Here is a 14,411-nt window from a genome sequence, read left to right as displayed (position 1 = left end):
AACATCTTTATGACACAATTAAAAAAGTTACATTATTATCTCTCTGGGCACATAATACATAAGATCCGGGGTAGAATGGGTCTTTAGCAACCCATGCTTGCCATAAAAGGTGACTATGCATGTCGTAAGACGCGACTAACGGGATCTGGTGGTCAGCCTCGCTGACTTTGTTGATGCATGTCATTGTATCTCAATTGCGTGGATTGATGCTCATGATGTCAATCACTGGACTGTCTGGTCCAGACTTGGTTATTTACAGACCGCCGTCATATAGGTGGAATATTGCCGAGTGCAACGTTAAACAACACACTAACAAACAACATAGTACATAAACTACTGTTCAGTCATGTTGAACATCAATCTCACTTAAATCGGGCTAATCCAATACAAAGCCTCTCTGCTTGAAAATCTGACGATGCATCAGCTGAACACTATAAACAGCCAATCAGCATTGAGGCTTCCAAATTCTTAGAATGAGAGACAAAAATATTCAAGTGAGGTGAAATGGGGTTTAACGTTGCAACCAAGATTCTTGCACTTAAATAGCAACGCGCATGCATGTGTGTGTGTGTCTGATTGTACTAGTCTGGACTTATGCCGATTTATAGTGCTAGCCCACTGAGATGAATACCCCACTCAGACACAGTATACCGACTACCGACCAGTCCTTGTTTTCACCCATAATGCCGAGCGCCAGACAGGGTAACAACAATGACGCGGCCGGGAATCGAACCCACAACCTTCCGCTCTCTGGGCAAACACTCTACCACTAGACTATGGAGGCGGTTGAAAAGTGTTCAGACCATTTTCAACAAAGTTCTCACCACCAGTTCTGAATATGAATAATAAAGGCTTTCATTATTGTTGTTCCATCAAAGACATATTTGTGTTCTGTGTTGGTTTGCTTTGTTAAAATATGAAATCAATAAAATCGAAACAAGTTGGAAAAGAAATTAAGCCGAATCGTATTTGAAAGCGGAGACATCTGATTGACACAAGAGCCCACCTGTCCTACATGTTGATTGGGCGGTCAGTGTTCACTCGGTGTTTACTTGATGCAACTTTCTATGGAGGTGTGATCACATCTTCAAGCAGTGGGTGGTATCTTGGGGTAAAAGATATGATTTCAAATGCAACAAGCATGAAATACTCATATCCCCCGCCAATAAGACATGCCTGGATGTGTGTCTAATACCCTGTTCACATGCACAGAAAATGCTCACATACTTAAATTTGCATATGTGTAAATATACATACCTGTGCATATGTAAATTTACTATGCGTTCACATGACTTTAAGAAAAGTGAGTGAACAGTGTATGCAAATAGTACAGGTCACCAAGTTTAATAAATCCATCACTCACTTCATGAGGTTCTAGATGGAAAGGTTCCGCTATTAACAAAGGTGTATGAGAAGAGACCTGCCGTACAAATTGTGTGCGACTTTAGTCATTGGTTTCTCGAGCAATAGACTGGTCTGGACCATTGATCGTCAGTCCCTTGGTGGGACAAGTTAAATGCCTCCAATGATGAAAGGGAATGGTATGACAACTTTTGCATGAAGTTCTTGCCAAATATTCAAAAACACCATAGTTTCATCGTCATCCCTTGTCTCTTTGCAATCTTTGAGCTGTCACACTTACCACTCAAATGAGAAGCTTAAAAAACCAAGTGAGATGGTCAGCAGACATCTGGGCTATAAATAGAAATGATGACACCGATGTCTAGGTGATTTCTGGTGTAATGTGAGTGAGTGAGTGAGTGGGTATGGTTTTACGCCACTTTGAGCAATATTCCAGCAATATCACAGCGGGGGACACCAGAAATGGGCTTCACACATTGTACCCATGTTGGGAATCGAACCCGGGTCTTCGGCGTGACGAGCGAACGCTTTAACCACTAGGCTACCCGACTGCCCCTGGTGGAATGTAACAAGTGTGTAACAATAAGTCTGCAACTCAGTCCCTTTTCACAAGTAAATGCACATGTGTATATTTTACTATGCATTCACATGACAATATTTACATACAGTGCAAATTAACACATGCAATTTTACTTTTGCATCTGGTCAAGACATGATGCAAATTTGCTCCTGGTGTAAATATACACACGTGTAAACGAGTTCACATGACATGTATACACACACGTGTGTAATGATACACACACATGTAAACAGGTGGTAAACGGGGTATAAGTCAAAGTTGTTGCCATGGAAACTAGAAATAATTTTTTTTAAAATCCCAAACTATCCAAAGGCACCCGTTCACTACTAGACCTACCTATGTGCCAAGTTGAGTTAAGATATTATTCATTGTTTTTTAGTTCTGCTCCAGAAACGAAACGTGACAGACAGACAGCACTCATTCCTATATCCCCTTCCACTTTGTGGTGGGAGACAATAAACCAGAACATGTTATCCATAAAGTTGAATGTATTTTTTTTGCTTGCATGGTCAAATCAGCAGGACATTTGTCTTGAATGGTAGTGTTCTTTAAACTCAAACATCTGGAACAGAATGTTGGACTTTTGATGAAAATTGAATACAAAACAAGAAAAAGTTGGAAACAATTTATTATTCAAAATGCAAAATGTGCATTACATTCAAAATATCATCAAATTAGATATTTTTGATATCTTCCTTAACAGTAGATGGATAACATTGAAAACTAATCATATATAACCATGATAACATCAAGTTTGATAACTTGCTTCTGAAGCGGTGCCCTTGGCAACTGTTTAGATTCACATGAAGAATTCTTTCAGATATCTCGTCACCAAATTGACCCTATTCTTACAACTTACAAAAAAAAAAAAATATTTTCAATTACAAAAATGTACAGAAAATATGCATATACAAACGTTAATGGAGAAATAAATGATTGTTTTATTTAATGCTATCATCCATCCCAATCTTTTAACATGAGGGCTACATAAACATGACAAAATAATCAAAGTAATATTGCCCTAATTTCTCACTGATGACGGCTTTAAAAAAATGATTGAAAAAAATAAAGGGAGTACTTCACTTTACCAGGCGCTTTGTTTGGGGTTTCAGTTAGCACGGCACAGTCGGGCCAAACTCACAAAGCTAATCTAGGCTAATGAGTTAATTGAATGCACTTTGCCATTTTTATCAGCAAAACTTGCAACATAATAACATTTGTACTGACTTTGCACTGAAATTGGATTCATTCGTAAAAATGGCTGAGATAGCTAACCCATACCCTAACTCACAACTAACCCAAATGATCATAAATGGGTACCTAACCCTATGGATTGTAAAGGGGTGTTTGATTGGCAAGTGGTACCCAACCCTAAGGATTGTGAAGGGGTGTTCGATCAGAAAGCGGTACCTAATCGTAATGACCAGAAAAGGGGTTTAAGCCTAAGGATAGACTTTGGGCTAACCCGAACACAACAAACCCTAAGGATTGAAGAGGCCCACAAGATCAGTAAAGCAAGAGCCTTATGCACCATATGTTGTGCCAGGTAAACTGCAGTCGTGCCAAATAAACTTCGTAATTGAAAAAGACCTGTGAAGATTCGGGGTAGAATAGGTCTTCAGCAACCCATGCTTGCCGTAAAAGGCGACCATGCTTGTCATAAGAGGTGACTAACAGGATCGGGTGGTCAGGCTCGCTGACTTGGTTGATGCATGCCATCGATCCCAATTGCGTGGATCAATGCTCATGATGTCAATCACTGGATTGTCTGGTCCAGACTCGATTATTTACAGACCGCCGTCATATAGCTGGAATATTGCTGAGTGCGGCGTTAAACAACAAACAAATCATGTCGAAAATAAACTTTTCCAAAATTAAATTAGTACAATTCCTAATACTATAGGAATCTCCTTCAACAAAATATGTATATCATAATATACTTCTAATGAGTAGGATACATCCCAATAACTGACAAAAAGGGGGGTCCTGGGGCCCTTGATAGTAGATGCTGTACCGATTGAATCTCGGGACACAACTGATTTGTCCATTCAACATTTCAGGGTGCTTGTGTTAAACGCTGAAGAACATGAGCCTCAAGACCATTAGAAATAAACATTCATACAAATAATCCAAGGCCATAGTTAACTTTTTTTACAGGGGGGGGGGGCAAATAAGATTATTTATTTCTTATTCAAGTGAACTTTCCCAAGGAAAAATGTTTTCTATAAAAAATCCAGGGGGGGCAACTGCCCTCCCTGGCCCCCCCCCCCTGGCTGGCTACGGCACTGTAATCATTTTATAGCTGTTCATGATAGTATCTAGCATTGTGGCACTAATTACTCCTTTCAATGTCACACATGCCTTAATTGCAATTTATTAATCAGCATATTTTGCGAGACTAAATGGTTAAACACAGTGATATGATTTAATCCTAAGAATACACTCATTTATTCCCTAACCTCTCCTCAGCAGTCCGTGAGTGTGGTTTGCACTGACTTTATCACTGTACCAGCAGGGGACGCGGAGACAGACTTAACACACCTTCTGTACCTGTTAATGGGACTAACACTGGTCTCTAGCCTACCAGTGAACACTTGTCTATACCACTGGAGTCTGAGTGAAATCTAACTCAAGCACAATAAAAGAAAAATGGCTGTGTGTCCTGTTACAAATACAAAGATGTATTACTCAAATGAAGTTAAGAGCACCTTTCTCTTTCATATTACTACAGTTAATCTGTCATGTGAGTTACTTAACTTCTTTTAAGAAGCATATATTCATGACCTGTCTACAATTGCTACCAAATACAAAATATACATAATATTCCTTTACTATGTGTGTATAAAATTCTGAAAGTTCATGTAGCAATTGCATCTTCACATACACCTGCTTCACTAGGCTAACGCTCAGTTTCTGAAAATATATATTTTTGATAAAAACAAGCACCTACAAAAATCGAAAAGGAGCCTCACTGAGATGGAGATTCTGTGGAAAATCTAGACTTGCTTCATTTAGGGATATATGATTACAGTTGGGCTGGAAAATAATGTGGTTCAGGAACTGTGCAGACAACTGCTTTACTACTGAACTTACATACAAACCCAAACAATCTCAACAAAAAAAAATGCTGCTGTTTAAAAACCATTACTTCCCTCCTCTAATTTGTTGAAACCAAACAGTACAAGATGTTTTAACTCCTGCATAAGACATCATACTTTCCAGTGTGTAGACACAATTAATAGCAAAACAATGCGCTTGTATGAAGAACATGAGATATCAGGTTGTCCGTCGGACTCCTACAGATAGGCATATTTAAGTCAATATAGTCAGAACTGCAAATATGCTTAGAATACTTATCGTTTCTGACAATTAGGAATTGTAATCTTATCAACAACCAGTCTGGTCAATCAAAGTCTAGAAAGGTTTCAGATCATCATTGTACCGATATTCTAAATATTAAATCACTTAAAATCGTTGTTCTGGCTGATAATTGGAGTTCCCCCTGACCAATCAATGTGAGACAATTCCCCAGTTCCACATGGGGCATCAAACAGTCAAAATTGAAAGACGGCACCATTCCCATGATTGACGACTAAAGTTTACATTATATGTGAAAAGTAACCGCAATAACTGCCTGGCTGATTGTGGTTCACATGAAAACAATGTATCATACTACTGGTTATTAATCTTTGTTGAGAAGTACACCAGTAGCAAAACCCATACTGTTACATGCCGTAACAAGTTATCCTCAGAATTATTATTTCATTTTGTTGAACATAATTTTCATTTCATATGAAATACAGCATATCAGAAATCCTCTGGCATTATCTCTATCAGCTACTGGTCTTCTCAGTGTTGCCCTCCTTCCTCGTCTCACCCTCGTCCTCCTTCGTCTCACCCGTGTCCTCCTTTTCCTCATCCTCGTCCTCCTTTTCCTCATCCTCGTCCTCCTTTTCCTCATCCTCCTTGTCCCCTTCTTTCCCTCCACCCTCAACCTTTTCCCCACTGTCTTTACTCTTGGTCAGTGCTGGAACTGATGATGTCACAGCAGGAACTGATGATGTAACAGCAGAGACTGGTGATGTCACAGCAGGAACTGATGATGTATCCATGGCAACTGTTGATGAAGCTGCAGAATCTGATGTGACTGAGGAAGAAGCACCAGGGGAAGAACTGGTCGAAGCACCTATATTTAAGAAACCTTCCCACTTTTGGAGTCTTGCGTTCCTTTCTTCCTCGGTTTCCTCGATTTCATATTTTGTGACTCCATCCCAGGCACTTGCAATGATTCTCTGCTGGGCAAACCAGCGGCCATTGAGTCCAGCAATACACTTATCTGCCTCCTCCGCCTCTTTGTACTTCACCGAGATCACTCCGTCAGAGTTACGCTGAAACATGTAAACAAAGCCATAACATTTTGCCATAATGTGCCCAATATCTTGGCACTCAGTCAGGGTTATCCCGAAAACAACAGAAACCATCCCAGCTATGCATACCTGTGATGCCATCTCACCTTACGTCATGGATACAGCTGTAAAACTGTCATACATTGTACCATGCATACAACTGTGAAACTTTCCTACATTGTACCATTCATACAACTGTGAAACTGTCATACATTGTACCATGCATACAACTGTAAAAATGTCATATATTGTACCATGCATACAGCTATAAAATTGTCATACATTGTACCATGCACACAGTTGTGAAACTGTCATACATTGTACCATGCATACAGCTATGAAACTGCCATACAATGTACCATGCACACAACCGTAAAACTGTTATACATTGTACCATGCATACAACTGTAAAATTGTCATACATTGTACCATGCATACAACTGTAAAACTGTCATACATTGTACCATGCACACAACTGTAAAACTGCTATACATCGTACAATGCACACAACTGTAAAACTGTCGTACATTGTACCATGCACACAACCGTAAAACTGCTATACATCGTACAATGCATACAACTGTGAAGCTGTTGTACATTGTACTTTGTACATAATTGTAAAATTCACCTTGTACCATGCATACAAGGGCAAAACATCACCTTGTACCATGATGTACATTTTAGAGATATGCAAATTACTACAGTAAGACTGGTTATTCTGTTGCGTTGACGTTATATATTTATTACTCAGAACTAAGGGCGCAAGTTAATTTAGTTTAACTACATTCCTTACAAAGAACACAACTGAAGTCTATGAAATTATGAAACATCAAAATTGACAGATTTTAACTTAATTTTTGAAAAAAACAAAACAAATTAATTTGAATCAAACCGGGAAGCCAACATTAGCTCCATGGCTCAAATTCCCTTCAAAGCTAATTGAAACCGAAATTCTTGATGAAGCCAAATCTCATAAACACTGGTAACAAGAAGCCAAGGAGCTCCCGGATGTGTTCCCCTCTAGATGTCAAGTCCCTCAGTGTGTTCACATGATATGGCATCCCACACACATCACCAGCCCAGCCATCTACAGTCACCTAATATCAGCTTACAGTCACGTCTGACCTGCACTTCATTTCATGCCGTGACATTACCATTCAAATAAAGGCCCCTAACTAAGCTTCAAACATGATCAGTGGTGAGGTAAGCCACACATCTCGCACCCACTGGGTGCATCAATTACTACAGGCCATATGGTTACAATGCTACAAAAAGTGAATAAATTGGCCATTATGAGAACAGTAATTGTCCTACTGAGGCAACATTAAAGTGCCACAGACACCACACAGTGTTTATATTTTTTTCCTATGATGTACAAAAGGATTACTGCGTAAATTGACAACAGTTATTCATGAAGTCTCGATAGGCATTTAGTAGAAGTTGGAAGGACAAGACATGAAACTTTTTTGTGGATAACAACTTCTGTATCAGGTGAATCAATCAAGGGACATTGTAATTAAAGTGCATTTCAATATTTAGATTTCATATCGGTAGCATTCAAAGAGACAATAAAATCTGAATTTCAACTCCCTCTTCAAGGAATCTCTTCAAGATGTAAATGCAACTAGAGGCACAGGAAACAAACTTAGGACATTCAGGATAGTTAAAAACGAAATAAAATTAGAACCCTATCTCAGTTTCTGTAAAATAAGAAAATATCGAGTGCACTTTTCTAAACTAAGAATAAGTAGCCATAAATGAAATATAGAACTTGGGAGACATACAAAGCCACCCATACCACTACATCAGAGGCACCAGTGAAGATTCCGGGATAGAATAGGTCTTCAGCAACTTATGCTTGCCATAAAAGGTGACTATGCTTGTCGTAAAAGGCGACAAACGAGATCGGGTGGTCAGGCTCGCTGACTTGGTTGATGAATGTCATCGATCCAAATTGCGTGGATCGATGCTCATGATATCAATCACTGGATTGTCTGGTCCAGACTCGATTATTTATACAGACCGCCGTCATATAGCTGGAATATTGCTGAGTGCGGCATAAAACAACAAACCAACCAACCAACCAACCAACATCAGAGGCTATGCTCTACATGTTCAACCATTGATGATGAAAAACACTACTTCACTGTACCAAACACACCCAAGAAAGAAATATACTCTTTGGAAAATTACCCACACAAAATGTAAATGGTCCACAATCATGAAAACAAATTATTTCACTACATCTTCTCACATAATGAAGCCATCAACATCAATTGCATTTGTTTCCATATCTTTAATTTCAAACAATAAAGACCTGTTGATTTTAACAAACCGATGACATTTTATGTACGAATCTCAGCTACTATACATCAGGCAAACTGTTAACTTCTCAAAATAGTGAAGCAAATATTGTTTTTCGCTTGATGGTATATTTTCTGAGCCAACAACAACCCACCCTTCTTGAAGATTAAATAGTCTGTCTAATACTATCTGATTCTATCAGGACAAACTCCAACATACTATAGTTTGTAGGGATCCATTTCACTTTTGGCAATAATACATCAATACTGCACTTTATTATGTATTAATGATGGCATACTATGTTTACAGCCTGTTTCAAATACTTTTGGGACAACTAGCCTGAACTTGTCTCTTACCATCATTTTCTGTTGAATTTTACACATGAGTGAGTTGGGTTTAACGCCGCTTTTAACAGTATTCCAGTTATATCACGGCATGTCAGTTTAATGTGGGAGGAAAGCCCGAGGTGATACAGGTTTACCACTTCGTTGAAACCCACGAGCACGGGTATGGTGCTGACAAACCTAGAAACATAATCGGGGCGAACTGGGATTCGAACCCACAATCAAAGGCTTCTGGCGCGCCCAAGGGACGCAACACTACACAGCGAATCACAGCGCCTTAGATGACTGGGCCATCCCTGCCCCCACACGTGAACATCATGGTTAGAATATGTTCTCAGCAACCCATGTTTGTCGTAAAAGGAGACACGAATAACGGGATTGGGTGCTCAGAACTCGCTGACTTGATTGATGCATGATTGATGCATGATTGATGCAAATGTGTAGATCGATGCTCATGATATCACTCCTTTGATTGTCTGGTCCAGGCTTGATTATTTACAGACCATCGTCATATAGCTGGAATATTGCTGAGAGCGGCGTTAAACAAGAAATAAACAGTTAAATTTGGTGTTATTATTTGGTTTACTATTTTCAGAACTTACTTGACCGAAAACATATTATACAAGCCTCAGGGTTCGGACTAATGGCTAATGTCCCAGACTGTTTATTTTAAAACATAAAAATCAATATTTCACTACGTCAACTATATTTAGTCCGTAAGGAATACAAAACATTTGACTTCTCTTCAAAAAAGCCATTGTATTTCATTTTGTGATCTGAACAAGTTGACATTTGCACTCATGACTGCGCCACTCATGGAAATATCCACTGTATCAGGACACTCATGATAATAAATATGTCATTTGGCGAAAAAAGGTAAATATCCTCCACATATTTCACAATGGAGAACATACAGAAAGCAGTTTCCACTGTATGGAATCAAACGCATGTGTTCTGCTACCCCACTGCCCTAGCCTTGTTCCAAATCTGTACTGAGTGAAGTCGAGAGATCTATAGTAATTCTATCCTAATAATAGGCAAGTCTAGATAAGCTGACAGCACTAAGGAGGCCAGTCTTTAAAAGGGACAACTTGTTCTTATCATTCATATAATCTAGGAATTATGATTTAATCTAATAATTATTTTCTTAGAGACTTGTGAAGTCTACCACTTCCCTCCCTAACACCAAGACTTATGGCCCTTTTTGTCTAATGTCCTTCCGTCCATACTCTGACAGTCAGATTGATTTATTGAGTATGGTTTTACGTCGCTTTTACCAATATTTCAGCAATATCACAGCGGGGGGACACCAGAAATGGGCTTCACACATTGTACCCATGTACGGCGTGACGTGCAAATACTTTAACCACTAGGCTACCCCACTGCCCCATTGTCTTACATCGTGAAGTGCAGCAAATCACGTGAGCACCTTGATTAAAAACATGAAAAGATTTAGGAAATATCTCTTGACAACGAGTTAGCAGTGCACATGCTAACAAATCCTGCAATCGACCGAAATCTGCATGACAGTTTACGAACCAGATTTTGATTTCGTTGCACGATTTTAATTGGATAATGCATAGACTCGTTAGTCCAGCCAAAATGTAACTCCATAATACCAGCCTAGTTCGGCAAGGGTGGAAACTGGACTTTTATAGTCAGTTTACTCACTTGCCTCGGAAGATGGATCTAAATCTACCAAGAGAGGTCCAAACATTTTGATTGGCAAAACAATTTCCAAGAACTTCATCCAGGTATTTACACACTTTGCTTTCAAACGAAGGAGAGTCCTGGGACCCTTGAGGTTTTCTCCAGTGGTATTTGAATTTTGGGACCTCTAAATCTTTAACGTTTAACACTAGGTTGATGGCAAGGACTTCATGACTTTAATGTGTAATTCAACATCTGATGTGTTAAAGTAGACACTAGTCTAATTTGTCATCCGTTAACTTCTAAGTAATGCCTATCAAACAATTCATCTGTGATCACTGCTCAGTCTTTGAAGATAAAGAACATTATTTCACGTATTGTAGTAAATATGTAAGGCACTCCCTGTTTACTTCTCTTTCCTTAAAATTCATGATTTTGAAAGCTTTAACATCACAGAAATGTTAAGTGTACTTTTTTCAAATAATGAACCATGTAACATAGAAATAATCTGCAATCCATCATGAACACAAATTCAAATAAATCTAAAGTGCTTATTATGGTTGTTGTTGGTTGGTTTTTGTTGTTAGCGCCACACTCAGCAATTTGTATTCCAGCAATATGACAGCGGTCTGTAAATAATCGAGTCTGGATCAGAAAATCCAGTGATTGATATCATGAGCATCGGTCCATACAATTGGGATCGATGACATTTTTCAACCAAGTCAGCGAGCTACTTGGAACGTTTGCGCAATAAAATCTTGTCCCTTGTTATAACAATTAATCCAACAATTAAACAACAAAAAACAATTAAATGTCCCAAACTGTAGCAATGGGCTGGTGTTAGAGGTGATGCACAAACATTCAACAAACATTCAACAAACACAACATTACGGCCTTCGCTTGGCCTACTCACATCAAACACAGTGACTTTCTTGACTTCCCCGAACTTGGCAGCCTCCAACCTGACATCATCCCGCAGTTCATTAATCACCATGGGATTTTCCTGCAACAAACCAAAACATACTACAATATAAGTGTGGCCATATGGACAGGACTGGCATGAGAACATGAGACTTTCCCATGCCTTCACCATGCTCTGGGCAACACAGGGAGCTGGGAGAGTGTGGACATTTTGTACCCTGGTTGTCTCACGACACAGACGAACAACGAGGTCACTCTGGTTAACTGCATGTTCCAATATTTTTATTGGATGCGATAGAATTATTAAACCAAATTTGTTGAAAAGTTTACATGTTACATTTTAGAGGACAGGGAAAGTATTCACATTTTTGTATGAAACGACAACATTGTTTGTAATTTAATGTGTTTTGGATTCTGCGCATACCACGGAATGTATACATGTACGTGTACCTACAAGTTCAATGGATGATGGAAATTAAGTTCCCTGACAGACATTATTACTAGGGCTGGGATGGGTAATTCGGGTACTCGGGTCGGGTACTCGGGTATCCACAGGATGACCTGGACCCGTGGTTAGTCACATATATTGTTTAAAAGGAATGCATGCATTGTCAGAAAGAAATGCGACATTAGCGACTTGTAGTGTAACCACTGAGCTATAGTGATTTTTTGTCATTAAACAATATGCCACGTGACTAACTACGGGTCCGGGTAGTACTGTGGGTACCCGGGTCCGACTCAGGACCCACCCGACCAGAGTACCCGAGTTACCCGCCCCAGCCCTAGGTTACACTACAAGTCACTAGTGTTCCCATTTCTTTCTGACTATGCACCCATTCCTTATGGTTAGGTTGAGCAGTTTGTTGTTTAACGCCGCACTCAGCAATATTCCAGCTATATGAATGCGACCAGACAATCCAGTGATTAATATCATGAGCATCGATCAACGCAATTGGGATCGATGACATGCATCAACCAAGTCAGCGAGCCTGACCCCCAGATCCCGTTAGTCGCCTTTTACGACAAGCGTAGTCACCTTTTAAGACATGCGTAGTCGCCTTTTACGACAAGCGTAGTCGCCTTTTACGACAAGCGTAGTCGCCTTTTACGACAATCCATTCCTTATGACTTTCATAGACCTGTTTGAATAAAGATAAAACGTCATGCTGTAAACTTCAGTGTATGCATGACCAGATCGTTTTACACGTGTATCTAAATACATTTTGCCAGGGCTACTGTCAAAAGTTTCTAAATCGGACAGTTTGTACCTATCTCTAAATATCTATAACGGGTACCCGGGTAGGCTCGGGTAACAGGGTGGTGGGGTACCCGAGTAGTAAATTTGGACTCGTCCCAGCCCTAATTATTACAACATTTCATGATCTCCTGATTGTGCCTTGAAGCCAGATTTCATGTATTTTCATCTATATCAGCACAGTGTTAATTTAGACAAATAAGTGTTGACATCATTGTCTGCAACTCAGCAGAGTGAGTGAGTGTATTCCATCTATATCAGCACAGTGTCCATTTAGACAAATAAGTGTTGACATCAGTGTCTGCAACTCAGCAGAGTGAGTGAGTGTATTCCATCTATATCAGCACAGTGTCCATTTAGACAAATAAGTGTTGACATCAGTGTCTGCAACTCAGCAGAGTGAGTGAGTTGGGTTTTACGCCGCTTTTAACAGTATTCCAGTTATATCACAGCGTGTCAGCTAAATGTGGGAGGAAAGCCTGAAGTGATGCAGGTCTCAGACGTTTACCACTTCGGTGAAACCTACGAGCATGGGTATGGTGCTGACAAAACTAGAAACATAATCGGGGCGAACCGGGATTTGAACCCACAATCATAGGTTTCTGGCATGCCCAAGGGACACAACTCTGCACAGCAAATCGCAGCGCCTTAGACGACATGGCCACCTGCAACTCAGCAGAGAAAACTAAGAGCCTTAAGGGCCAGCACATTTCAAAAACTGTAGGCCCAGGGTAAAAACTGTAGGCCCTGTAGGAAAACTGTAGGTCCAAACATGTTAGCTGAAGCAGGGAGACCTACTCTTACAACATAAATTACAAAACAACCAGTCAACCAAAAGCTTTTACTGCCATCACACTGAGTTCCCAGAGACTCTGTGGTGATAGATGAAGCCTACATTAATCAGGAAATTATCAACTTGTAAAACATCTTTGTGATTACATGTCAAACACCATTTGAAAGGTCAAATACTACTGTTAATAAATATGAAAGTTATGTTTATCACATGACTTAAATAATGCTTAATAAATAACTACTGAAATAAACTGTAGGCCGAGGCCGAGAACAAATCTGGTGAATGTCTATTTCGAACACTGGTTGACAGCCAATCTTCCCAAGCATTAAAATTAAACAATAACAAATCCATTTTACAAATGATTTTGGTGTGATTTTTTAATTGGTCACCACAGGCAGGCTGTTATCCCATGAGGTCACCACAGACACCCTGTCTTCCCATGAGGTCACCACAGACACCCTGTCTTCCAATGAGGTCACTACAGACAGTCTGGCTTCCCATGAGGTCACCACAGACACCCTGTCTTCCAATGAGGTCACCACAGACAGTTTGTATTCCCATGAGGTCACAAGCTACATCTGCAATCCACACATAGCCATCTAGTCCAGTTACAGACAGTGGGTCTTAATTATAGGCCAAACACTTCATCTTGGAAACAGCAAACACAAGATGTACGAAAGAGATATGATTTATGCTCAATGGTTCAAAGCCTCATAAACATAACAGTACAACATGTGTTTAATTAAACGTTAATCTTTCCTATTAATCCTCTTGAAGAATCTTTACCAGTTTTAAA

The 14,411-nt window shown here is 39.7% G+C and overlaps 1 protein-coding gene across 1 annotated transcript in view; it reads right to left on the bottom strand.

Annotated features, from left to right (window-relative positions):
• Positions 1 to 4,216: 4,216 nt before the first annotated feature.
• The window catches only part of LOC139473945 (17S U2 SnRNP complex component HTATSF1-like), a 47,552-nt gene continuing 37,357 nt past the window's right edge, over positions 4,217 to 14,411 (bottom strand). Inside the window, exons 7-8 of the mRNA XM_071256781.1 lie at positions 11,560 to 11,649; positions 4,217 to 6,330 (exon numbers count right to left, since the gene is read on the bottom strand). Of these exons, the coding sequence (XP_071112882.1) occupies positions 5,776 to 6,330; positions 11,560 to 11,649 (645 nt within the window). The 3' untranslated portion in view covers positions 4,217 to 5,775. The remainder of the gene's footprint in view (positions 6,331 to 11,559; positions 11,650 to 14,411) is intronic.

The sequence above is a fragment of the Haliotis cracherodii genome, unplaced genomic scaffold (genome assembly GCF_022045235.1).
Source record: "Haliotis cracherodii isolate W230 unplaced genomic scaffold, xgHalCrac1.p SCAF_3, whole genome shotgun sequence".
Classification (NCBI taxonomy): domain Eukaryota; kingdom Metazoa; phylum Mollusca; class Gastropoda; order Lepetellida; family Haliotidae; genus Haliotis; species Haliotis cracherodii.
Note: the sequence above shows the minus strand (reverse complement) of the source record. Positions and strands in the feature narration are given on the sequence as shown.